This window comes from Euleptes europaea, chromosome 1 (genome assembly GCF_029931775.1).
Source record: "Euleptes europaea isolate rEulEur1 chromosome 1, rEulEur1.hap1, whole genome shotgun sequence".
NCBI classification, from domain to species: Eukaryota; Metazoa; Chordata; class Lepidosauria; order Squamata; family Sphaerodactylidae; genus Euleptes; species Euleptes europaea.
Window position 1 is genome coordinate 162,050,102 of NC_079312.1, and position 27,636 is coordinate 162,077,737.

The following is a 27,636-nucleotide window of genomic DNA, read 5'->3' on the forward strand; positions in this document are numbered from 1 at the left end:
CCCGGCAACGCCCGGGGAAGGGAAGGGAAGAGGTCGTCGCTAAGGAGGAAGGAAGTCAAAGGGCAAAGGTCGCGCCGCCGCAGGAGGACCACGGCGGGGGCGGGAAGAACGCGGAGTCACGTGACCTCAGGCGGAAGGGAAGCGGACCGCCCGGCACGTGACTGCAGGCGGAACTGGGCGGGGGGAGCGCTCTTTGGCAGAAATAGACGAACGGATCTCCGCCCCCTATCTGCATAATGAAACGTCGCTCTTTGTCTATTGGCCGTGTAGAGTCGGATTCTAGAGAGGCCGTAGCTCAGAGGTAGAGCACCTGCTTGGCACGCAGATGGTCCCAGGTTCAATCCCCGGCATCTCCAGTTAAAGGGACTTAGCCCGGATAACCTACAAAAACTAATGGACCACATTGGACCACACAGCCCGGATACAGCCCAGATAACCTACAAGAACCAATGGACTTGGTTCTGCTTGGCATGCAGAAGGTCCAAGGTTCAATCCCCGGCATCTCCAGTTAAAGGGATTTAGCCCGGATAACCTACAAAAACCAATGGACCACATTGGACCACACAGCCCAGATACAGCCCGGATAACCTACAAGAACCAATGGACTTGGTTCTTCTTGGCGTGCAGAAGGTCCCAGGTTCAATCCCCTGCACCTCCAGTTAAAGGGACTTAGCCCAGATAACCTACAAAAACCAATGGACCACATTGGACCATACAGCCCGGATAACCTACAAGAACCAATGGACTTGGTTCTGCTTGGCATGCAGAAGGTCCCAGGTTCAATCCCCGGCATCTCCAGTTAAAGGGACTTAGCCCGGATAACCTACAAGAACCAATGGACTTAGTAGGGTTGCCAGGTTCCTCTTCGCAACTGCCGGGAGGTTTTGGGGGCGGAGCCTGAGGAAGGCCGGTTTGGGGAGGGGAGGGACTTCAATGCCATTGAGTCCAATGGCCAAAGCGGCCATTTTCTCCAGGGGAACTGATCTCTATCAGCTGGAGATCAGTTGTAATAGCAGGAGATCCCCAGCTAGTACCTGGAGGTTGGCAGCCCTACGGTTCACACACACCCGGGTTGAAATGACCTCGTAGGGTGCACTGCTTCACTTCTAGCTACAGATAGTGGATTTCAGTTTTGAAACTTTGCATTTGCAAAAAAGAGAGGCTGTTAAGTAGAGCAGAAGGAAGAAAGGGTCTACCTTTCTGTCTTTGCTTGCTAGACTGCAGTGGTGAGAGTAACTAACATTTCTTATTGGTTCTGGGGAGGGGCTTGATGCAGAAGATGGGAGGTTACCTATGGTTGCCAACCTCCAGGTACTAGCTGGAGATCTGCTATTACAACTGATCTCCAGCCGATAGAGATCAGTTCACCTGGAGAAAAGGGCCACTTTGACAATTAGACTCTATGGCAGGGCTGGGGAATGTCAGGCCCGGGGGCCATATAAGGCCCATGAAATCATTTGGTCTGGCCTTTCGTGAGTCCTGGCAGATCTCTAGCTCAGAAGGATCTAAGATTGGTGCTCCGCCCCCTCCCGTGGACAGGAATAGCCTCTATTCAAGGTAGATGTGAGTTTGTTTTGCCAAGAAACTGAAACTCCCCCGCCCCTTGCAGAAGAGTCATTAGCTATGGAGCTGCTAGGACTGCCCAAGAAACTGTGTTAACCCTTTCCCACCCGAGCCATGGAGAAACGTATTGTCTCTGTACTACAAGAGGGCTGGGAGCAGAAGTGGTGACAATGGAGGGGTTAAAGGGGGAAGGGCCAGAGTGCGCAGGGGGAGGGGGGAGTTCTTAGCCAGTGTGTCCTCATTTCATCCCTGCAGGCGGAGGTAACAGGAGCCGGCTGTAGAATCTGGCCCCGACCATGCGGAGCAGGAGCAGCTCTGGCGTGCGGCTGGACAGCTATGCCCAGCTGGTGCAACAGCCCATCCTGTGCCACCAGGTGGATGAGTGCGCCACCGGTTTGATGCCTGCTTGCCTGTGTGTGTGTGGGGGGGTGTCATCTGGGGCAGCTGCCTGCTTGGGGCTTGGTCGGTACCCCCTCTCCCTTCTGGTTCTTTCCCCTCTTAAATCCTGCAAAAGTTACGTAGGGCGGGAAAGTGCTGAATCGGGGCATTACTGTACCGGACTCCTTCACCTACAAGCCCCGAGCAGCTTGTCGCTCACTCCGTCTTGTGTTTGCTGCCCTGCCTGAATCTCTTGGGCCCAGCTGGGGACAGCAGAGCTCAAAAGCAAGTTGCTGTACGTGGCAGACACTGAGAGCCGTCTCCGGTCGTGCCTCTTGGGTAAATGTTTGACCAAATATAGCAGGCTAATTTTTAAGTTGATAATTTTGTATGGCCCGTGAATTATGTTATAAATGTCCAAATGGCCCTTGGCAGAAAAAAGGTTCCCCACCCCTGCTCTATGGCATTGAAGTCCCTTCCTAAACCCTGCTCTCCTCAGGCTCCGCCCCAAAAATCTCCAGGTATTTCCCAACCTGGGGCTGGCAACCACATCAGCCACGTTTTAAAACAGTGTGTACTGATTTACGTTCACTTCTGCTGCTCTGGCTTTCTTTCTAGATGCAGGGCAGTGGTGGTTGCTTTTCAACACAGGACAACTTTCCAAACTGGGATCCTAGGGTTGCCAACCTTCAGGTGGGACTTGGAGATCTCCTGACATTACAACTGGTCTCCAGGTTACAGAGATCACTTCCCCTGGACAAAATGGCTGCTTTGGAGGGTGGACACTGGCAGGATACACCTCTGAGGTCCGTCCCCTGCCTAAACCCCACCCTTTCCAGGCTGCACCCCAAAAATACCCAAGAATTTCCCAACTCTTAGCTGGCAACTCTGCTTCTATGCAGTCTGATATGATACCTACTTCTGCCTCCAAGCATCTCAACAAAATGGTATGATCTACTCTATCAAAGGCTGCAGATAAGTCCAGTAAGAGCAACAAAGAGATATGGCCTTTGTCTACACTTATCAATTAAAGCTAACAGGACCATCTCTTGTCCCATAGCCTGGCCCAAATGCAGACTGAAAAGGTGCTAGAGCAGGTGAGTTATCCAAGAAGACCTGGGGCTGGTCCACTACTGCTCTCTCAATATATAGGGAGAATAAACATGGAAAGTGAAGGTACGTTGTGTGCTTAGAGGCTATAAGAGTCTTGGAATGAATGGGGGGAGGATTGGATTATATGAAAATGTTAAATGGGGAAAGGAGTAATAAATGGAATAATTTGGGGAAAGAAGGGGAGAAAGAATTGTAATAATCAGTCCAGCATAGGATCTGGGAGACCCAGGTTTGAATCCCCACTCTGTCCTAGAAACTCGCTAGGTTATTTTGGGCACGGTATCTCAGCCTACCCTCCCTGGTGAAGGGAGCTTTGACTCAAAAGCTTATACTCTGTGCTGGACTCGAATCTAGCTGGTGGTGTTGTGAGGATAAAATGGAGGACAGGTAAACTACTTTGGACAGGTAAAACTGGTGAGAAAATCAGGGTATAAATATCTAAATAAAGAATTTATTTGCTTGTCATTTGTTCCTCTTTCTAATATATATTTGGTTATTTCTCTGTCTTGTTTCCTTCTGTACCTTCTTACCTTTCATTTTTTAAAGATCTATAACTTGCTGGGTCTACAGGGTGGGTAAATAAGTCCAAACAGTGCTGGTGTTCTGTTTGGTGAAGCGCTAGGTTGATCCTGTCACTCTTTAGATGCTCATTTTCCCCATCCAATTCCTCAAAACTCTGCATGGGGGCTTATTTTTGAGTTTTGAGAATTCAGTTGGGGGAAATGTGCAAATAGAGAGCAGCATATCCAAGGCGAAACCTCCCATGCATAAATGGCTAAAGCAAAACCGCTTTAGAGAGAGCCATGTTACGGGAGGTATTACTTTTATTTGTTTCAGGCACCAGCCATTAGAGGGCACTGTGGAGTAACTCTTACTGCTTCTCCCTGCAGTTTGGCAGCTGTTTCTCCCCCCCCTTCTAGCCTTGAAGTCCAATGGGTGGAGCAGGTGCTCAAATAGCCAGCCAAGAAGGAAGTTCCATGCCCTGGCCCAGCTCTTGCCTTGTGCTTGCTCCATAGCAGCTCCCTAAGAGGCTGATTGCCCTGACCTGGATGGCCCAGGCTAGCCTGATCTCATCAGATCTCAGAAGCTAAGCAGGGTCAGCCCTGGTTAGAATTTGGATGGGAGACCACCAAGGAATACCAGGGTTGCTGTGCAGAGGAAGGCACTGGCAAACCACCTCTGTTAGTCTCTTGCCTTGAAAACCCCAAAAAGGGGTTGCCATAAGTCGACTGCGACTTGACGGCACTTTACACACACACACAAGAGGCTGATTAGACCTGGTGTTGGGTCCAGCATTTGGTTCCCAACAAAAGACCCCTCTGGGAAGTCTGCGAACAGAGCCTGTTCCCCATAGTTTCTCACCTGCAACTGGTTTTCTGAGAGAGATTGCCTCTGGACTTGCAGGTTCCATTTTGCAGTCCTGGCAATTAGTCACCGATGGGTCTGCCCTACATGAGTTTGTCTAGTCGTTTTTCAAAACCACGTAAGGACTAAACTAGATGATGTGCTTTTCCTCAAGTCAGGTCAGGGTTTCCTCGGCTTGGATCTTCTAAGAGTCAGACGTGCAGTGGAGGGACCCAAGGTCTGAAGTGCGCTGGGGCCTGATGTGTATCAGGACCACAGCACAGGGGAAGAAGGGCTTTTGCTGTCCCATCCATGTAATATTCCTGACCTGAAATGACCCGGAGTGGGAGGAAGCTACACATGCAACATTTAGTTGTACTCCTGGCTCGTGGAGAAACGAATCATCTAGTTAAGTGCTAAGCAAATGGCCATCACTATACCTTGTGGCAGTGAATTCCACTGGCTGATTATATGTCATACAAAGAAGCATTTTTGTCCATCCTGGATCTGCTGCCAATTGGGTGGTTTTTTGGGGGTGGGGTGACCCTGAGTTCTAGTGTTTATGGGAGAGGAAGCAGAATTTCTCTGTGTAATAACTTCTGCACTCTAGTAATAGGGCTCAGTATGCAACCTTATTGTCAGGGGACAAAAATCACCCAGTTTATTCCAGGTCACCAGAAAGCCAGATGGAAGCCAGCTGAAGAAGAAGGTTTCAGGATGATCAGGGGCATGGAGACCAAGCCTTATTGGGGAAAGGCTGAGGGAGTTGGGAATGTGTAGTCTGGAGAAGAGGAGGTTGGGGGGGGGGCATGATTGCTGTCTTTAAGTATTTGAAGGGCTGTCACTTAGAGGAGGGCATGGAGCTGTTCCTGTTGGCAGCAGAGGATAGGATATGCAGTAATGGGTTTCAATTGAGGGGGGAAAGGTACCGGCTGGATATTAGGAAAAATGTTTTTACAGTAAGAGTTGTTTGACAGTGGAATCAGCTACCTTGGGAGGTGGTGAGCTCCCCCTGGCTGGCAGTCTTTAAGCAGAGGCTGGACAAACACTTGTCAGGGATGCTTAGACGGATCCTGCATTAAGCAGGAGGTTGAACTAGATGGCCTGTATGCCCCCTTCCAACTCTATGATTCTATGAGTTTGCAAAATTATAGGTGTCAAGGCTCAAGCCTGCCTGTTAGCAGCAACTGATGGTGCAGAACCTTGAACCCAAAGAAACACAGACTGGCTGTGCTTTCTCAGAGGAGTTTCATAAGTTACAAGCAAAGACTTTGGAGCCACGTCCCTTGAACTTGCCTATAAAATTTGGCTCTAAGAACCACATAGGTGGGGCCAGTGATATTATTCACTGCTCAAATGCTCATCTGTTGCATATTTTTTCATCCCATCCTTCCTTCAAGGAGCTCAGGGTGGCTCCCTCTCATCCATTTTTCCTTCCCTACAATGACCCTCTGAAGCAGGTTAAGTTGAAAGAAGACTACGCATGAAGCTGCCTTATATTAAATCAGACCCTTGGTCCATCAAAATCAGTATTGTCTACTCAGACTGGCAGCGGCTCTCCAGGGTCTCAGGCAGAGGCCTTTCACATCACCTACCTGCCTAATCCCTTTAATTGGAGATGCCGGGGATTGAACCTGGGACCTTCTGCATGTCAAGCAGATGCTCTACCACTGAGCCACAGCCCCTCCCCTAGGGGAGACTAGCCCTAGGAGCTTTGTGGCTCAGTGGAGATTTGAACCTGGGGTCTCCCTCATCCTAGTCTTAACACTCAAACCACCATGCTAGGTCTCAATATTATTTCTTTCCCTGTTGGGTAGCTATTGAATGGTGAGGGACCATTTCGTTACGTTTCCTAGATTCTCTAGTAGCCAGAATGGTGTGGGAAGAAGACCTCATGAAACACTGCTATGATGCAGATCATAATGTATCAGAGGAGCATACCTATTATATTAGGTGCTGTGGGACACAGGCAGGATGGTGCTGCTGCAGTCGTCTTGTTTGTGGCTTCCTAGAGGCACCTGGTTGGCCACTGTGTGAACAGACTGCTGGACTTGATGGGCCTTGGTTCCACCATCTTTCCTTCCCTTCCTCCTCCTAGCCCTGCCCAGGTGCCAGCTGTCTCCACATAAGAACGTGAGAAAAAGCCATACTGGATCAGACCAAGGTCCATCAAGTCCAACAGTCTGTTCACACAGTGGCCAACCAGGGGCCTCTAGGAAGCCCACAAACAAGACGACTGCAGCAGCATTACACTGACTGTGTTCCAAAGCACCTAATATAATAGGCATGCTCCTCTGATCCTGGAGAGAATAGGCATGCATCATGACTAGTATGCACCATCGCTGTTTCACCACCACCATCCGGTAGGTCAGCTGGGAAAGTGGCATCAGGTCACTGCTGCCAGCCCTGTGGCCACCGCACATTCCAGGGGTGGATTTGTAATGATAGATTAGCTGATCTTCAGAGAGGACTGTCTGCTGTTACAGATTCTTATTTATTTATTTACTTCATTTGTCTTTGAGACTCACAGTGAAATTCTAGCCGGCAGCATCTCACATTTTCCTTGACAGGTACGTGCAGCACTGAGAAGGCCTATTGGGCAGATTAATGGAATCGAATGTGTATCACCAGTCATTGGTGATTCAAATTCTTCTCATTGAGTAACCCTGATAAACTTCTGCGGAAGCTAAGGGCTTCCCAGAACAGATTCTGCTCTTTCAGAGAGATTTAAAATAGTATTAGTGCTATGCCCTGACCTATATAGGCTAAGCTATCCCTTTCTTGTCAGATCTCAGAAGCTAAGCAGGGTTGGCCCTGGTTAGTATTTGGATGGGAGCCCACCAAAGAATACCTATGGTACACAGAGGCAGGCAATGGCAGCCACCTCTGAATGCCTCTTGCCTTGAAAATCGTACAGGGTCACCATAAGTTGACTCTGACTTGACAGTAAAAAAAAAATACTGCTATATTTTTATGTGAGCTTCGTTGGACTAAATGGTGGCCATCTCTCCCCCCTCCTTCACACACAGCCAGGTCCCACCACACTCTTGTTTGATCAAGCAGCACAGCACAGGATGAGGTTGTGCAGGTCAAATGCTTTTATTCCCAATGGCTGATTGTCATCGGAAGCAGGGAGGGAGGGGATACAACTTCCATTCCCATTGTATCCCTGAGAGCACTCCTTTTCTCTCTTTCATAGCAGTGGCGGGCTGCTATTCAGTCTTCTGAGGAAAAGTGAAATGCTGAACTTTGGGACGATCTTATGGTGAGGGCAAAACCTGCCCTCTAACCCCAGTGTTGGAGGATTAGGCATTTCAAGGACAGTGCAACGTGTCTCCTTGCATAGAAGAGCCCTTACAAATACAAGCCCTTCCTTCACGCTTGCACATGTGTACCACTCCATAATTACAAGCATTTTTCAAGTATTCAGCACCCTTATTACAACAGGTAAAGGTGCCCAGTCTACAGATTGCTTCAGATGCCTTGGCTAGACAGATTTGCCACAGTGGATGTTTTATTCCTGAGGTCTTGTGTATTCAGCCTTTTCTTATCAGAAATGAAACACGGAAGCCAGAAGAGATTCCTGAAAGTCTTCAGGTCACTTGCCGATACAGTCAGTCTTCAAGGTGCTTTCGAATCGCCAATCATCGTTGATACACTTTGAATGATCTCATTAATCTTCCTGACGGGAGTTATCAGTGCTGCACGTACCTGTAGTGGAAAATGTGAAAGACTGCCAGTTTTGATGCTTATGTGGCAGGAGGAGGGAACCGCTGCAGTGCAGAGTTCAGAATATGTTCTACATTAATCTTCAGAATGCTACCATAATTGATTTTTCACCAAACAGCTCTTAAAATTCCCTTCCTCCTATCAGTTAACACTTGTCCGGAATAACCCCGCAGTGCCCAAGACCAGAACAGTTGTTGGCACCAGCAAAAAAAAAAATGATCTGGGATCAAAGTTTCTGGAGCCCAATTAATCCTTCATTAATTATTGGGAGAGTCGGTTATATAATTATGCTTAGGGCAGTCATAACTTCAGGAGGCATGATTGTGTATACGCCTTTAAAAAAAAGCAAAGGTGTAATTGGTTTCTCCAAGATATTTCGAACAACCGTCTGTTACCCAGCTGAGAAAGGCAACTTTGAAGAGTTCTTATCAGTTGGAGACACTTGCTATATAGTAAGGGAGGAGAGGGAGTTTTCTTTCTTTAAGGCATCTGGGATGTGAGAAGTAAGCTAACAGTGCTTCTACACAATGTCGAAAAAACACCTCCAAAAGCCAGACTGTGAACTGAGTAAGTATTGTTAATTATTACTGGGGTTGCATAAGAGCCACCCCAAAAGACATGTGATTTCTGCCCATACATTTTTGGCTGCTTTCCCCTGGAGCATCTAGTTTCACTTGACTGCTATGTGGAGTGATCCTATGCACGTGTACCCAGATGTAAGACCCTGGGATTTGCTCCCAGGTAAGCATGCAAAGGATGGCAGCTTTAGAGAGCAATCCTAAGCAGATCTACTCTGGATTCTAGTAGGTCTATTCAATGGGGCTTACTCCTGGGAAAGTGCTCTTAAGAACACACTGTGAGTCTACTGGGATTGTTTGTTCAGCAGGTTAGCTTTCCTTGTTCTCTGCTTTAGTTCTTGGGGTGCTTTCTGGCTTGCATGTGCTTGTTTGACTGATGGATGGTGCAACCTTATGATGAAGGGCTTGATTTCAAGGGGGTTGTTTGGTTGGATATGTAGGGCAAAGAAGAACTAGTCCACTCTATCTTTAATAATAATATAAAAAGGACATTTCAGCCAGTGGGTTTTTTCTGCCTGCATAACAAGCTGCACCCACTGAAATTTCCTTCTACATGAGAATTAAAGATAAAAGCTCTCCCACATGTCTCTTTGCATCTTGTACTCCCTGCATGGGAGCCCTTCCGCCTGGCCCCATTGTTCAAAGAAAGAACCATCTGAAAAAGACACAAAAGTCTACGTAAAAGGCTGTTCGTCTCATAGTTCATCTCATTCTTTGAATAGGAGAAATTACAAATTTTTCATTCATTTTATTTATTACGGTCAAAGACCAGCCTACAATTACAAATTTAAATCGGAACGCTTTAACTCAACTTTAAAAAGTTAAAAAAACACCTGTCTTGTTTTCGATATTTTATAGCCAACTTTTCTTGCTGTGGTTCAAGGCAAATTACAGAATATAAAACAGCACAAATGGACAGTATAAAACAACCAAGAAACAATGCAATAGGACTAGGATTACGGAATTAGAGAACAATGTGAACAATGAACTGTAACTGTACTATATAGACAATGTAGAAAGTGGGGCTACAAAGGTGTAAGACAATGCAGAAAGAAGCAAGATAATACCTACAGTAATTGTTGCAGTGGGCTTCATTCTCAGTGAAAAAGGAGGTCAATAAACAAAGTAAATATATTCCAATGGGATTTATTACTAATGTGGTTGCATCGGGTCCTGGAGGACTTCAAGGTAAGATTTGGCAAGTTTCACTGTAAGATAATTTACAGTGCCATCCTAAGGCAGAATTCTACCCTTTTAAATCCATAAAAGTCAAGTAACTTAGAAGGGCACAACTCTGCACTGGTACAGCCACGTACCAGCTGTCATATGAGACCACTGTTTTTTGTTGCTGGTTTTTTTTTGCTGTGCATGCATCTGCCTCACATATATAGTGTATGGTGGTCTAATGTCATAATTGAAAAGGGTGTGCAGGTGAGGTGACCCCACTTTTGCCTCACCTCCTTGCAGTTTACCACCCCCACAATCTTGGTTACAATAGGAGAAATGAGCTGTGGACAAGGCAGATAATGTGATCCTCTGCCACATGTTGCTTATCTCTTAGGGAGTGGGTATCCTTGTGAACTGGATCTAATGCTTCTCAATCCTTTTCTGCTCCGCATTTCTGAATTTCTTTTTTAAAAAATTATTATTATTATAAAAATTTAATCTTACAATAAAATGAAAAAAAACATAGAAATAACATTACTACAAAAATCAAATACTAATGATACAAATTATTTTTAAAAAAACCCTAAAAGAGTGCTACTAATATAACTAAAATACCCGTAGCACGTAAATTTCTGTAATTCTGTGTGACAGTCCCAGTGCAGATCTTGGAGGGACTCCGTTATGAAAACTCCATTTCTGCTTCCTGTTCTTTATCCATTTATCAACCCATAAAAGGATTTATCTTCCCCAGATTTCTGAGTTCATTCAGGAGCTTTCGGTGAGTGACTTCAAATACATCTGGGGTTCTATGACCTTAGGCAGATCATGAGAGGGAGGGCATCTTGGCCATCTTCTGGGCATGTTGTAGGGGTCACTGGGGGTGTGGGGGGGAGGGAGTTGTGAATTCCCTGCATTGTGCAGGGGGTTAGACTAGATGACCCTGGTGGTCCACTCCAACGATGATTCTTGGTGGAGGAGTCAAAGAGTTGGATCCCAGCAGCTTTTCCACTTAACCTCACCCAATTCGTTTCCTCTCTATGTGGATTTTGTCCATGGCTCCCATGATCCCCAGCTTAGCCTGTTCAGTGGTCCTAAGGGGTTCCTCCTCACTCTCTTGCCAGTGGAAAAGCTGGTAGTCTCCACCGCAAACACTTCCTTGAATTAGGGTTGCCAACTCTTGCTGCCAACTTCCTGGAGATGTGGCGGGGAGGCTGGGGAGGAGGAAGGAGAAATGTGATGCCACAGAGTCCACCCACCAGGCTCCGGAGCTTCTATTTCCTCCAGCGGAACTCATCTCTAGTCTGGACATCAGTTGTAATTCCGGGAAAAATCCAGGACCCACCTTGAGGTTGGTCACCCTATTGATGGTGAAAGTTTGAAAGCCAGTAATCCACCCCACTTACAATTCTGTATACTGAACATTCTTATGTAAGCAAGAGTTCATTCCCAAACCAGGTTCCACCAGCATGTTACGGAGAACAACTCTCCAGAGGATGTATTAGGCTCCCCCGCCCCACACACAAAGCTGAATCTAGGGTTGCCAACCTCCAGGGACTAGCTGGAGATCTCTTGCTATTACAACTAATCTCCAGCAGATAAGAGATCAGTTTGCCTGGAGAAAATGGCCACTTTGGCAATTGGGCTCTATGGCATTGAAGTTCCTAACCTCTCCAAACCCTGCCCTCCTCAGGCTCCACCCAAAAAACCTCCTGCTGGTTGTGGAGAGGGAACTGGCAATCCTAGCTGCATCAGAGAGCTGATTTGCCAAATGCTGTTGGGGATGGTATGTCCTGGTTTCAGCTTCTGGAATACTGTCCTGAATTCTGGTGCAGCGCTTTTACTTCAAAGGGGAAAAAGAAAGGAGGGGCTGCAAAAACAACAATACAATGCTACTTATCTTGTTTTCCTGAGTGATCAGAACTGTTGTGTGCAGCGTCTCAGCAAGCCATACAACAGCCCTACAAGGTAAGCTGGTTTTATCCTCACGTACAGATGGTTGAGTTTGGATATGATCAAGTGACTTCCTGGCTCACAGCTCATGCTTTTTAGTAGGACATTACAACAACTCTCAAAAACCAGTTGAGGAATACATGGATTAGACGTGGTTGTGGTATCCACCGGAGAAAAACATGTACTCCTTTTGCTGGAGTTCAACGCAACCTGTTCATAAATCTTTGTCCTTGTCATGCAATTCTACCTGAGGTAGAATCTGAAGGAGTAAATTTCAGCCTGTAGCACCCCAGTTCTCACAGCTATGCTTTAATGCCTGGGATCAGCCTTGGATTATGCAAGACCTTATTTAAAAGGCAGACCCACATTTTCATGAGAAACCAGAATATCGCACAAAAATTCCAGAGGGGTGGTCATGTCAGTCTGTTGCTGCAAAAACAAACTGGAGTCTCAAGGCACCTTAAAGACTAACAATGTTTTTAGTCGAGCAAAACTTTCCTGGGCTACACGGTTGTGTCTTGACAACGCCTCCAACCTCCTATGCAATCTAGGGCAAGGCTATGCACGAAGAGGGATAAACTGTTTGGGTTGGTGGGCAGATGGGTATGTGTACAGGGTGGGGGGCTTCCTTCTTACTCCAAAAACGAACCACCACTGCTTCCGCTGGACTAGATGGACCATCGGTAGGGTTGCCAACCTCCAGGTACTGGGAGCAAAAACAGACACCACTGTACAAGTATCTAAAGATTTGGAAATTAGTACAGGAGCGAAAATAATTTAAAAGTGCAAAAATTTCTTTATAAGCTACTACATAAATATGAAGCCATGTATAAGTGTTCATATGTACAAAAGGAGTAATTTTTTTGAAAGATTTGAAAAATTACTCCTTTTGTACATATGAACACTTATACATGGCTTTTGTAGGTCATTTTTGTACATTCTGTCTTGTGTTGTCTTCATATTTATGTAGTAGCTTATAAAGAAATTTTTGCACTTTGTTTAAATTATTTTCGCTCCTGTACTGATTTCCAAACCTCCAGGTACTGGCTGGAGATCTGGCATGCCAACTGATCTCCAGCTGATAAGAGATCCGTTCACCTGGAGAAAAGGGCCGCTTTGGCCATTGGACGCCATGGCATTGAAGTCCCTCCCCTCCCCAAACTCCGCCCTCCTCAGGCCCCGCCCCCAAAACCTCCCGCCGGTCGCAAAGAGGGACGTGGCAAGAGAGCCCACACGAGGCGCCTCTGACCCTTGTCCTTCCGGCGCAGTTCCAGCAGGGGGCGCGGCGCTCCCAGTGCCGAGCCGCTCTCTGGTCTCTCTTCCGTCCTCTATGGTCGCTCAGCGGGGCCAATGAGGGAGTGAGGGCGGGGCGAGGGCGGGGCTCCGGCGATCCCGGAGGGATCCCTGCGATGGAATGGACCCGGGCGGGCGACGGCGGAGGAGGGGCGCTGCTGGCTGAGGTAACGCGTGTCTGTGGGGGTAACGTCGGAATGCAGTTGGGTCTGCATCACTTATAAACCATGCGCGTGTTAGAAGGAGGCTAATTATTTCACGGGAGGGTGCATTAGCGAGTGGCCCTTGTGAAGTGTAGGTTGGTTTGTGTAAAAGGGGTGTGCTTATATACATCTGCACGTCCCTATAGGTGCAAAAACAATATATGTGTGTGTGTGTGCATAAACAATATATAAACACACATATACAGTTATATCCACATATAAAGAAAATAGATTCCTTTGAAATGTGGTGTTGGAGGAGAGTGTTGCGGATACCGTGGACCACCAAAAAAACAAATCAGTGGGTTATAGATCAAATCAAGCCTGAACTGACCCTAGAAGCTAAAATGACTAAACTGAGGCTATCGTATTTTGGTCACCCCATGAGACGACAAGAGTCACTGGAAAAGACAGTAATGCTAGGAAAAGTTGAGGGCAGCAGGAAAAGAGGAAGACCCAACAAGAGATGGATTGACTCTATAAAGGAAGCCACAGCCTTCAATTTGCAAGATCTGAGCAAGGCTGTCAAAGATAGGACATTTTGGAGGACTTTAATTCATAGGGTCGCCATTAGTCGGAAGCGACTTGATGGCACTTAACACACACACACACACACAGATATAAACACAGAGACACATATACAGCTATATCCACATATAGATGGGGTGTGTCTATCTATCTATTGTCTGTGCACATATAGGGACAGGTATAGGTATATACACACACACACAAAGTACATGTATACGTATTTGCATTGTATGTTTATAGATGCACATACAAATCTCTGTCCGTTTATTGTGCATGCATGTGTAGTGTCTATGTACATATCTGCGTGGGTGTGTATGTCATTTTATAGCGGGGCAAGCAAGGTACATCAAGAGGGAGGGGGCTAGAATAAATGAGAAGCATAGATCAGATAAGTGTGGTTTATTACCATAGTATACAGTTCAGAACTAACGAAAGTGCCCGTTGGATCCTTAATTAAAGAAAAACACAACATAGCCTGGGGGGGGGGGTCTCATTCTGGGAGTGGCTGTATTTTCTAAAAGGGTGAGCAAGAATGTTAAGTAGTGCTGCAGACTTCCCAGTTTGCCTTCAAGCCAGTCTGACCTTGTGTTTAAAGGAAAGTGGGGGGAAGGGTTTTCACGTGAGCCCCAAACCCTGTGTTTGCTTACTTACGTTCTAATTTATCTCAATGTGTGTTCTCTACTAAAGTCGGTTGATTGTAGGTAGTGCCTGTAAAGGTCATTGGGGGCAAACTACAGGGCAATCAAAAGAATTATTACGTGTATGTATATAAATGTGTGCATTGTTAAGTAATCTGGAAGTACTGCCATCCCTGGTTTTGTATTCCCTGTTTGTTGCTAATGTATGTGAGTATTTTGCATATAAAGCTTACATTAAAAAAAAAAAAACAGAGGGAAGGAGAAGAATACTCTGCTTCACTGTTCCACAAATTTGTAGAGTTTGGGAGAGTTCTGGAATTCATCTAGTATTTGCATTGAAGCAGGAGCCAGCATATGCAGTTTGGGTAGGCACTCGTAAACCCCCCCCCCCAAGTTTTTTTTAAATCCCAAACTAATCAAGGTTGGGAGTCAGTCTGACCTGAGGTAGCGGTTTTCCGATAAGGTGATCATTAACCTCTGCCTTCCTTATCTCCCTCTTCCCCCTGGATCCATTCCATTATCCTAGCCCATATTCCTGGACCTGCTAGTGCTTTCAAGATACTCCAGTCCAGGTTTTGTGCTGGGCAAGGAAGACAGGGGGCTCTCTGGGAAAAGGAACTAGGCAGTGGTGACTCTGTATGCATGTGACTCTAGAGCTTACAAGCACATTTTCTTGGGCGCATGGCCAGTTGATTTCGGTGGCATTTATTTCCAGGTAAGCATTCTTTAGGAATGAAGCCCAGATCCTCACATCTGTTTATATTTTGAAGCTTCTTTGTGACTTATTTCTAAACATCTGGCTATATAGGAACATAGTAGCTCAAAACTTTGTGTTATGCAGGCATTGTATCTTTTGAATTTCACGTGCTGAGGACAAAGGCAAGAGCCGTTACGTGTGTATCTTATTTTTGAGCTTCTGCAGGCACCTGTCTGGTCCCATTGGAAATAGGATGCTGGACTTAAGCAACCTTGGTGTGACCCCAACCTTGGCGTGACCCATATAGGTTGTCCTGTTCTTACAACTCATAATTTATTAGCAAGGATCTGTTGTAACAAGTGGGTGCCATTTATATGTTGCCGATTTTGTGGTACTTTTCCACAGAGATCTATACTCTCTTATCTGAAAGCCCCAATTTCTCCTTGCATAGCTCGGTTGCACTATTTCTAACAGTGGAACAGAATGCTTTTTAGGTAGCATCTCTGCAAAGGAACTGCTGTCTTTGGGTAGTGCTGTGTGAACAAAAGTTTAAAACCCTTTGGGGTTTTTTTTCTTGCTTAGGTTGTCACTTTGCAGAGCAATCATATGAGAAGTATGACTAATGTTCCAGAAAATGTCCTCACTAACCCAGCAGAAGGGCAAGTTGAGTGGGAGCAGATACTGTTTTAGAGGAAAGGATGAGAGCATTTGTGGTCAGGGTTACTGCGAATGTTCTTAGTCTCTGCCATGTTAACTGCAGAGCGAGTAGGGCTACAGCCTCCATAGAGTAGTGTATAGAGTATTGGGAGTAGGATCTAGGAGGCATAGGTTCGATTCTCCGTTCTGTTGTGGAAGCTAACTGGGTGACCTTAGGCCAGCCACACTCTTAGCCCAGCCAACCTCACAGGGTTGTTGTAGTGAGGGTAAAATGGTGGAGATGATAATGATTGTTGTAAGCTTCTTTGTGTCCCCATTGGGGAGAAAAGCGGGACATAAATATCTAAATAAAAAAATTCTCTGCCTCTGAAGGTTTAAAGCAAGACAAATGCTTCTGTTTAGGGCTGCTTCCTCAGCAAGGCCCCCCATATCTGTTGCTTTGTTAGCTAATCACTTGAGAAACACAATAGCAAGAAAAGTCCAAGAGCTTCTTGCGGCATAGTAGAAATTACAACTTCCACAGGAGCAGTATGCAGCCCTGAAACAGATGTCAATATGTGGCTGACCACAAAATTTCCATCGAAGCTGACAGCATCACTAGGACTGGAGTACAGAGAGGGGTAGTGTTAACTCAAAGAATGACATGCTGTCTATCTGAAAACTTCTGCAGTCTTAAATGCCGATGTTCAGACATTACGCTTGTGGTCATTCCAGCAGGATCACTGCTGTTGGAGCTATGGGAGGAGGCATGATTCAGAGAGCTTATCCTTGGATATGTTCAAGATGACAGTGCAAAAACAAAACCAGAAACACCCCCCCACACACACACACAAAACCCTGGCATATTTAAAGATCATTTATCGTATTACTTTTAAAAATCTCATAATAATACCACTATTACCAGCTCAGGTTGAACGCATGCCAGAGACATAATTGTATTAGTCCAATGGAGTCAAAACAAAAAGAAGTAATATTGTTACGTTATTTGAAGAGGTTAGTTGCAGAAAGTGATCTAGAAATATTTTTATGTATATTATTTATTTGGAAAATGTGTATGCTGCCTACCCTAGAAACCTGCCTGAGACAACTTACAAAATAATGCAAACATAAAATGTTAAATGTTATTAATTAAAATACTGGATTTAAAAAATCCAGCCAGAGCATAGAAACAGATAGCTGAGCAGCTTACAATAACAGTTTTTAGGCTAAAAACATACTATAAAATGGTTTTAAAAGATCACCCCCTTAATCAGACTTGGGTGAATGGAAATATTTCATGTCTGCTTAACAGTGACAAAGTATTGTGTAACTGTCAGCTAGAAAAAGTCAAAAGCACCTTCACACAGTTTGTTTTGATGATAAAACTAACATATTGTGCAAGATCCAAAGCTATACTTAGTACTGAAGGAAACCAGTTTGTAGAGAAGAGGTCTTCTAACTTTATAGAACAGAAAGGAGTCATGTGACGCTTTAAAGGCTTGTAAGCATATAGTTGCATATGCTTTATTTATTATTTTTAATTTCTATCCTGCCCTCCCCAGCCAAAGCCAGGGCGGGTAACAACATTAAAACCAGCCTACAGGCTCAATAAATATCCATTAAAACACTAAACCCATCTCTAAAACAATCATAAACAATAATTTTAAAATAACGGATGACTCCAAAAAAGATGGTTACCACTAAAACTGTTTCAGCCAGACAGTCTCCACTACGTCATAAACCTAGCTAAATAACATTGGGGTGGGGGGAGATAGGGAGGCCAGCACAGACAATATTGCGGCTGTCCCCAATTGTAGGCCTGGTGGAACAACTCCGTTTTACAAGCCCTGCAGAACTCTTTGAGGTCCCGCAGGGCTCTGACGTTGCTCGGGAGGGAGTTCCCCCAGGCCAGGGCCGAAAAGGCCAGAACTACTTCATCAGATGTATGACATATGTCATCCATTGGCAAATACATATTTCATGGGGAGGCAGGAAAAAAGCTTTGCGGAATGAAAAGGCAAGGAAGTGAAATATCTGTACTACTTTCAGTTCATTGCTTTTCTAACCTGCTGCCTATATTTTTCAGTTTTTATATGTGATGAGATGGCTCTGGGTCATTAAGGCTTATACCACAAAAATCGTTTAGTCTTTAAGGTGTCCCAGTTGTTTTCAATTGTTTTTGTAAGAAGCATTATGCAAGTAGGGTCTGGCATAGAACCATTTTGTAGTTTTATCAACACAATTGTTGTACAATGTATGGGGCCAGCAAACTCCCAAAGAATATATCTGAAAATACGGAGTATGGGATTTGCTTCCCCTCCACCCCTGCTGTTGGGGTTTGTTCTAGAAATATGCAGGGCAAACAGACTGATAGGTGATAGACTTTAAAGTAAGTCTGGTGTCTTGTACAACTGAGAATGAAATAAGAGATTCACAAAAGCATGTTCAGACAAAGCATCTCCAGTTTAACAACATGACTGTTGTTTTAAAGGCTGATAAACTGTGCTAGTTGAAATAACTAGAAATGCAAGGAAGAGATCAGATTGGTAGCTTTTAAAAAGAAGCATTTACATTTACTAAAGGACAAAAAGGGGTATTTATATTTACTAAGGGACACATGAACACATGAAGCTGCCTTATACTGAATCAGACCCTTGGTCCATCAAAGTCAGTATTGTCTACTCAGACCAGCAGCGGCTCTCCAGGGTCTCAGTCAGGGGTATTTCACATCACCTACTTGCCTAGTCCCTTTAACTGGAGATGCTGGGGATTGAACTTGGGACCTTCTGCTTGCCAAGCAGATGCTCTACCATTAAGCCACGACCCCTCCTCCAGAACACCCCAGAACAAATGTCTTGGGTACTGCCTAGGTAAGCCCTTTTTGAAATAATTGAAGGATCGTTTTGGACAGGCTAGACCCATTTGGCAGTTTGTTTTGCCAGCTTCAGAAGAAGTCTGAGATGGCATCCCTACACCAGAGGTCTTCAACCTATGGCTCCAGGGCCAAATCTGGCTCTGTTTGGTACCAAATATGCATCTTTTAAAAATGAAAATGTAAAGTGAATGGCAAGTAGGTATTCTTATGTGATTAAAGGGCTACTCAGATGCTCTGTGTGTTCTATCAAGTCACAGCTGATTTATGGTGACTCTGCAAGGTTTTCGAGGCAAGAGATGTTTGTTTGGAGGTAGTTGTCCATTGCCTGCCTCTGCATGAGCTAAGACAGTTCAGAGAGAAGTGTGACTGACTAAAGGTCACCCAGCAGGCTTCTTGTGGAGGAGTGGGGAACTGAGAGCAAGCATGGTGTAGTGGTTAAAAGCAGTGGCTTGGAGTGGTCGCTTCTAATCTGGAGAACCGGGTTTGATTCCCCACTCCTCCACAAGAGCGGTGGAAGCTAATCTGGTGAATTGGGTTGGTTTCCCCACTCCTATACATGAAGCCAGCTGAGTGACCTTGGGCTAGTTACAGCTCTCTCAGCCCCACCTACCTCACAGGGTGTCTGTTGTGGGGCAGGGAAGGTGATTGTAAACAAATTTGATTCTTCCTTAAATGGTAGAGAAAGTCGGCATGTGAAAACCAACTCTTCCTCTTCTTCTCCAGATTACAGTCCACCGCTCTTAACCACTACACCATACTCGTTCTCAGAGGTGCTGTACAGAAAGGGAAATGATAGAGGGGAACAGTTGCTAGTAATCCAAGTGCAAACCATGCACAGATGTATGCCAGTGAGCTAAAGCATTTGCACACAGTTCTCCTGAATATATTTGTGACTTGTTGTGAGGCATCAAGTGTGCCATTTCTTAATGAAAGACTCAAAACAACCAGTGTTTGGGTTGTGGAAACTTTATGGATTATTAATTAATGTTCGTTATCAGTGGCGTTTTCTGTTTTCAGGTACGCAGATGGGCTTCCTTATACTGGCTTCGTGTTGAGCTCTTGCTCTGAACATTGGCATTGCTTGACTCTTTAATTATAAAAGATTGCTGACCCCTACCCTGTGCCCAGTAGCTTAGTGTATTGTGATAGAAATTGTATGGGGGTGGCGGGATCATGAGTCTTCTAATTTAATTGTCCTGGTCTCTGTTCCTTTTTGCCTGTTCCCAAGAACCAAGGTGTAAGAGACTTGGCAAAAGGCAGACACTGTGGACAATGAATTTGGGTTGATGTTACTAGCTGCTAACCCCCGTGCTGGCTTCCCAAACAAAGGAGACCTTCCAATGGGTTATCAGTTATAACTTGCATAATGGGCCATTAGAGCAGGCTTTAATGTAAGAGGGAGGGTCAAAGTCTCTCTGAAGGAGAGGATTGTCAGGGTCAGAAGCATAAGTCCTATGAGGAGAGGTTGAAGGAGCTCCATACGTCTAGCCTGGAGAGAGGTGATATGATAACCATCTTTAAGTACTTGAAGAGATGTCATATAGAGGATGTTGCAGAGTTGTTTTCTGTTAGTCGGACCAGAACCAACAAATTGAAATTAAGTCAAGAGTTTTTGGCTAACATTCAGAGGTGGCTTGCCATTGCTTGCCTCTGCGTCATAACCCTGGTATCTCTTGGTGGTCTCCCTTCCAAATATTGACCAGGGCTGACCCTGCTTAGCTTCCGAGATCTGACGAGATTGGGCTATCCTGGTCAGGGCACCTAATGGGTTAAAGCTGAGCTTTTGTTGTTGTACCAAAATTGGTCAATATTACATAAAGGACATCATCAGTTGCCGAACTTCTCATAAACCCTTATCTAAGGCAAACATTCTTGTTATTCCTATACAGAGAATAGTAGACTCCCATTCTTTTAAACGGGCATAAGCTATCTCCGCCAGAATCTTGAGGGCCATGAGGCATGCAGAGTTAAACATTTATTAGGAATAGTGTGTGTTCTTCATTAATCTTTCCCCAGAAAAAGCAATTTCCCACCATCTTGAAAAGCTAACATTGCTACCTCCTCTGTAAACAGAGCCAGAGTTATTCCTTTTTTATATATGTATTGATGCAAGCAGGACCTGCAAAGATGCATGCTTTCTCATCCACACTGCATTAAGTGTTTCCAAAACGATAATATCAAATGAGGTCATAGCAAATCGGTGGAAAACACAGAAGCAGGGTAAATAGATGACAGTGTCATGCGGATGCTCCCAAAAACTACTGCTGTAAGCTGTGATGAAGGGTTTCAAGGGAAATTTGAATCAGAAAATGTTCCTGTTTAAATAAATAATACTAGCAAAATTTAAATAAGTGTTAGCAAAAGAAGGCAAATACACCACATGCAAACCTGGACCATGTATAAGCACTGGGGATTTGTCCATGTTTAATATCCCACCTTTAGCCCCTCTAACATGATTGATTTGCAGCATAAACAACCCTGCCTGGCCACTATATATAAACCGACTGCGTTTACATATGTGGGGTGGAAAGTTTTTCATGGAGAATTAGAACATTAGAACATTTTCTGGAAGATTTTCAATTTTGGGAAAATTTCTGCCGTGCATCACTGGCTATAAGGAAGCCAAGGTGAAGCAAAGCCCTTGTGAGGAAACAGCCTAGGTTGCAAGTCTTTACTTAGGCTGCTTGAAGCCCATTGGATTTAGAACTGCCTGATGATGGTTAGGTTCACAACCCTCATATCTTTATTTTTTCCTCTCAGCTTTTACACATGGAAGCTGTCTTAGCAGCCAGTATCTGGAGAGACTGCATATAAACATAGCGCAGACTACACCACGCACATTTTAGATGTGCATTGAAGTATGTATCCCATTCAAAGCATGACATCCTCATTTGAACTCTTTGCGGCCACATTTGGCATCTCTGAAAACTGTCTTGTTAGTGGTCGGCTTCTGCTTCTCCCAGCATGTGAGGCTGGGAGACCATGCACAAGCTCTGAAAAACAGTCTCAAATGGACCAACCTCTTCCTTTTTAAAAAAAAAATGAAATTTTATTTCCGTGCACACATTAAGATGAACCAAAGATATGCTTCTGCAGAGACCAGTCTTGGTAGAACCACGCAGGACAGCTAATGAGGAAACAAGCTGTTAAATATTAATACCCATGGATTGCAGCCGGTGCCCCACTCAGTGCTCAACGGTGGGGTTTTATGCACCCTTGATGACTATCTGCTTGTGAGTGGAACCTTCCCTCCTGCAGCATTAATGCTGAAATAAGATCAGGCTGTTAACACAGACGAAAGACAGACATAGACATAGCATCAGAAGACCTCCGCAGTGCTCTTTCAGTGCCAAATTTACAGTCATGGCCAGTATCACCCAAAATATTGCACCATTTTTTGTGTGTGCACTACTGGGAGTAAGGCTAGATAAGGCAGATATCAATTGATTTCCCTAAATCAGCAAATGTGTGTGTGTTAAGTGCCGTCAAGTCACTTCTGACTCATGGCGACCCTATGAATCAATATCCTCCAAAATGTCCTATTTTTGACAGCCTTGCTCAGGTCTTGCAAATTGAGGGCTGTGGCTTCCTTTATTGAGTCAATCCATCTCTTGTTGGGTCTTCCTCTTGTCCTGCTGCCCTCAACTTTTCCTAGCATGACTGTCTTTTCTAGTGGCATAGGAAGCCAAAAAGAAACCCACAAGATGTCACATACAAAACAGTGCATCAAATGATTTCGTTGTATTGCTGGCCAGACACACAATGGTGATGCATCATGCGATGAAATTAACAAAAACAAATTCTCTATTGCAGGCAATCCGTAGTACACCATACAATGAAATTGAACAAAATCTCTAAATGAGTTCCTAGCTTCACACAGGCGATCTCTCTTTGTAGTGCTGTAAGTGCTGTAGACGGTCTTCTAGAAATTGTACCATTTCGTAGTTCACTTCTTCAGTACATCATTTTATAAATCTGCCATGTACAAGCTCATTTTAAGTCAATATGTTTTTTGGTGAAAAAGCCGCCGCTGCTTGCTGATCACCATGTGTTCTATAGCTGGATAAGGCAGGTATCAATTGATTTCTTGCATCAGAAAACCAAAGGGTATGTGTATTTTCTCTCTCTCTCCCTATCCCGCTAGACTGCATTCAAACACTGCTGCAAGACTTAGTGGAGTCTTATTGGTGGTAGCCGAGTCAATATGGATGGATAACACCTTTGTTTAAGGAACTACACACAAAATAAAAAAAATTGGTGCTCCACCAACTGAAGCAGTCATTGTGAGGATGGCCTGTTTCTAAATACTTGGTTGTCATTCTGCAGAGGAGTCCAGGGCACAGAACAACACGACTCCTTTCAGAATATCTGGACTCGCTAATAAAAATGTCATCACCAAGCTCTAAAGGACTTCACCAATATATGTGTGTGTGTGGGTATATATATATGTAAAGTGCTATCAAGTCACAGCTAAATTATGGCACCCTAGTGGGATTTGCAAGGCAAGAGACTAACAGAGAGGGTTTGTCATTGCCTTCCTCTGCATAGTGACCCTGTTATTCCTTGGTGGTCTCCCATCCAAGTACTAACCCTGGGCTGACCCTGCTTAGCTTCTGAGATCTGATGAGATCAGACTAGTCTGGGCCATCCAGGTCAGGGCATTCACAAATATAGAGTGCATTTATTTGATTGGTATTCAGTTATCAGTTGGTAGGAGCCCCGTGGCATGTGGTGGGAAGCTGCAGTACTGCAGTCAAAGCTCTGCTCACGACCTGAGTTCGATCCCGACGGAAGTCAGTTTCAGGTAGCCGGCTCAAGGTTGACTCAGCCTTCCATCCTTCCGAGGTTGGTAAAATGAGTACCCAGCTTGCTGGAGGTAAAGTGTAGATGACAGATGTAAATATAGTCTGACTAGTAAACATGTGATGTGCCGTCACCGCATGGGTCAGTAATGACCTGGTGCTTGCACAGAGGACTACCTTTACCTTTTTACCATCAATTGAGGGGAACGAACAAATGTGCTTGAAGAAGCCAATCGACTATGGTCGACACATTCCTCTTCCAGAATGTGTGCGACACATCAGTGCAGTAGCATTAATGTGCAGCTTTTGAAAATGTGCTTTAATGGTCCCAATCTGGGGGAGCTGAATCTTCCCACCCCCCAAATCCATCCTCTTCTCCCCACTCCCAGCTGTTCTTGATGCTAGAGGGTGCTAATGCTCCAGGTATGCCAAGTGTCTAAAAAAAAAAAAGTTTTGAGACATGCTTTTGAGCAAAACTTCAGCAATGAAGAACTCCTGTGCATAAGGAGCTACACTGCAGTGTACCACTTGTGCACCGTTTCCCTGCTTTGGCTGATGCTGGAGTTGAAGGGCACTTTGTATGTTCTTTAGTGGAGTTCTCACCTCTTCTCCCTCCCTGTGTGAGTTAATACAGTGGGCAGCTGATGCTGGAGTTGGTCACCAAATTTATATACCTTCATCTAATTTCTGTAAATTAGATTTAAGAACCTGCTCTTTAGTTCCTAATACAGTGCTGACAAAGTTCAGATTGGGAAGAGCAGCCAGAGAATGCTGTTCTCATGCTGCTTGCTAAGTGGACCAATCAAATCAAGCAAATCAGCCAAGGCAAAAACTGTTACCTGCCCTGTGGGCATCCTGGTGCAGTATGCCACCTTCGCTCCAGCTTGTGGGAGATGGTGGGGTGGGTAGCAGGGATGAGACTGACAAATGAATGGATCTGCCATGTGATGGGAGGTTATTCTGTCCTTTATGGTCCCTTCTGGGTCTGATTCCATGGGCTTAGATGTTGGATCTCATAGGCTTACCTGGCAGGGAAACAGTGGCTTCCAGCCTCACCTCTGCTTCTGTGTCTTGGTCCAGATACCTTACATGCTCCAGCATCTTCCTCTGTTAAGACCAGTATCAACCATCTCTTCAACATCTTCCATCTCTATGAATGCCACACACACTCTTAACCCTATGAGCAATATCTCTTTCCATCCTAACACCATTCCTTGATACTTAGGGACAGATTACGTGCATTTCCTTCAGTCCCAACTTTTCTAGGAAAAGGAAAGAGAAAAGAACAATTTCAAGGAGAGGGCAATGTAGCCCTAATGCCTTTTTTATTCCTTTGCTGTCTTGCAGATTGTATGACCTTTTCTGAAGATTCCAGTTCCAGCCAGAGAGCTCCCACCATGACACCTGGAAAGGAACGGGAAGCATTATATGGTAATGTAGCTATTTTCACTAGTATATATTTAGTATATTTCGTGGGCAGATTGGGAAGGAATGTCCATAGTCACCCCATCCTGGGCTGAATGTTTAATGCTTGCACTTTCTGATTACCTGTGGAAGAATGAAGCATTAATATTGGTACTGATTCGATGGCGAGTGGGGGAGCATACAAATGCTCTTTCTGACAGACCACCCCTTATTCATCAGTTTACCTCAGAATTGGAGTATACAACATACAGTGTGGTGTTATACTCTTGAGCCCTCGTGCTACCATTTTCTTCAACTACGTTAACTTTGGCACAGGTGTTTCTCATTATTGTAACCACCACGTAGTAGCAGATCTCCTGCTATTACAACTGATCTCCAGCCGATAGAGATCAGTTCACCTGGAGAAAATGGCCACTTTGGAAATTGGACTCTATGACATTGAAGTCCCTCCCTTCCCCAAACCCCTCCCTCCTCAGGCTTCGCCCCAAAAACCTCCTGCCGGTTGCAAAGAGGGACCTGGCAACCCTACAAACATAAGGCCCGAGGGACGGATCCAGCCCCTTGAGACCTGTTATCCAGCCCATGAGCCAGCCACCCCCCCCCCCACTCTCGATTTAGGCTGGCAAGGCATGGCCCAGCCTGACCAAGTGACATTTATGTCATATCCTGCTCTTGTAACAAATGAGTTTGACACCCCTGGTTAATAGCATAAATTGGTCTGTGACAAGCTCATTTTAGCTAGAAGAATGAGCAATCAAACAGTCTTTTCTCTCTCCTCATACTGAGACCAACTCAGATAAGTAATTACAACTCTTAATCTGTTGTGATTTGTCTTTTCAGACACCAAAGATAAGCAGTTCAATATATAGCATGGATCAATAATACCTCCCCCTTTCCAAAACCTGCTTATGTGGAAGTAAAAAATGAACCAGAGTGAAGGTAGAGTAGAAACTCTGTAAAGGGTGCTATGGTGAAGTTACGTAAGCTAGGTGGGGTGTGCTGAGGCTGCAAAAATAAGTGACCTCGACACTGGAACTAACTGGTCTGTATCAAGCCATGACTAGTGGCAGAGAAAAGATACTAAAAAGTCAGTTTCTCTGGAAAATTCCAAGTTTAAGTTCTAACTGCATGCTTATCAGGGGGACTATAAATGTATTTGGGGGACATAAACCCCCCTGATTCTGCTTTTGCTGTCTCCTGCAAACACAATAAAGAATTCAACAGCCTTTGAAATTATTTTTCATGCCTTTCTTCAACACTTACCCCTGTACTGTAATGTTTAACCTGGCCCATTCTTCTACTTTGTCTGATAAAATGTGATAATATTTATTTATTCGTGGCATTTTTAATCGTCTTTCTCCTTATGGACTCAAAATGTGAGTTACAATGATGACTTTTATACAAATGGAATGAACTAATTAACATCAATAAATACACTGAAACTGCTTCAGAGCATCCCCATACAATATACGGTTCTTTGCTATCAAAACTGCTCATTTAAAAAGGCTCTTCTGAATAACTGACCTTTGGGGGGCCTTCCTGACATATTCAGGAAGGCTGTTCCATAACACAGGAGCCACTGCAAAGAAGACTCTGGTTTGGACAAATGATGACCAGATTTGCCTCCCATCTTTTAACAAGCAAAAGGATTCATAGAAGTTGACAGCATTGATAAAACCATTTGAGATTATCCAAAAACAAACCCTGGTGCCAAGCACTCCGTCTTTATTTCATGGCTGGAAAAACTGTGGGAATATGATGAAATATATCTCAACTTCAGTCTGTTCTCCTCCCTCTCTGAAGTCCCTGCTCTGCCATGAAGTTCACTGGGTAGCCTTGGGCCAGTTCTACACTCTCAGAAGGACCCTACACTGCAGGGTTGTTGTGGGGAATAAAATGGGGAAGGAGAAATCCACGGATACAGTCCTGAACACCTTGCAGGAACAGCCAGGTAGAAGTTACATAGATAACTTACCTAGTTTAATGATTTCTAAATCCTGACCTCATAATCCTTGAAACTTTTTGGTGGTGGATATATTTTAACACTGGTTGATGTTACATACATCTGGAAACATTGGTAATTTTATACCATATTTTTTTGCGTGAACAAGTTTCCATGTTGCAAGACCCATGGTTCGTGCTAATAGTTAACACCAGGCCACACAAGAAATAAGGTTTTCTGTTTTCAGACACACACAAAAACCTTGTAAAGTGTATTTCCGGATGTGTCTTTAATAATTATGTTTTGTATATATGACCACTGAGGAAGGCCCAATAGACCAAAATGCATATGGTCTTGTGTTGGTCATTTATAATAAGTGTATCATCTCCCTTGTTTGATATCTTTGTAATAATTTATACTGATGGTTTTATATGTAGCCTGCATTCAAGGCCCTGTATTTTTAACAAATTTTTGTGTTCACCATATAATAAATATTATTTTGTTATAGATTTTATTGTTTCCAGCTTTGAGGCTCCTTGTAGAAACGTGTATGCAAATTAAATTGATGCCCCTTTGAAAAGGGGGAGAGCGACAAAATTTAAGGCCCTGTCCAACATACTGCTTGTCCATTTCTTCTTCAAAAGGAGAAAAAAAAGTTAAGTTAGAACAGGACGTTGAACCCTTGCCACCAGATCTCTTTATCCCAAGTTTCTCTTTGCATGGAGAGACTTCAAATCTTTTATCAGCCAGCTTGTTAAAGCACCCTGCAGTGTCCCAC

At 44.5% G+C, this 27,636-nt stretch overlaps 1 protein-coding gene and 1 non-coding gene across 2 annotated transcripts in view; one reads left to right on the forward strand and one right to left on the reverse strand.

Moving 5' to 3' along the window:
* Positions 1–6,011: 6,011 nt before the first annotated feature.
* TRNAV-GAC (transfer RNA valine (anticodon GAC)) lies at positions 6,012–6,083 on the reverse strand. Its single transcript has one exon. It is a non-coding gene; the product is annotated as a tRNA-Val (tRNA).
* Positions 6,084–13,257: 7,174 nt separating this feature from the next.
* SLC11A2 (solute carrier family 11 member 2) overlaps positions 13,258–27,636 on the forward strand; it is a 55,198-nt gene continuing 40,819 nt past the window's right edge. The window contains exons 1-2 of the mRNA XM_056851176.1: positions 13,258–13,282; positions 24,839–24,922. Of these exons, the coding sequence (XP_056707154.1) occupies positions 24,844–24,922 (79 nt within the window). The 5' untranslated portion in view covers positions 13,258–13,282; positions 24,839–24,843. The remainder of the gene's footprint in view (positions 13,283–24,838; positions 24,923–27,636) is intronic.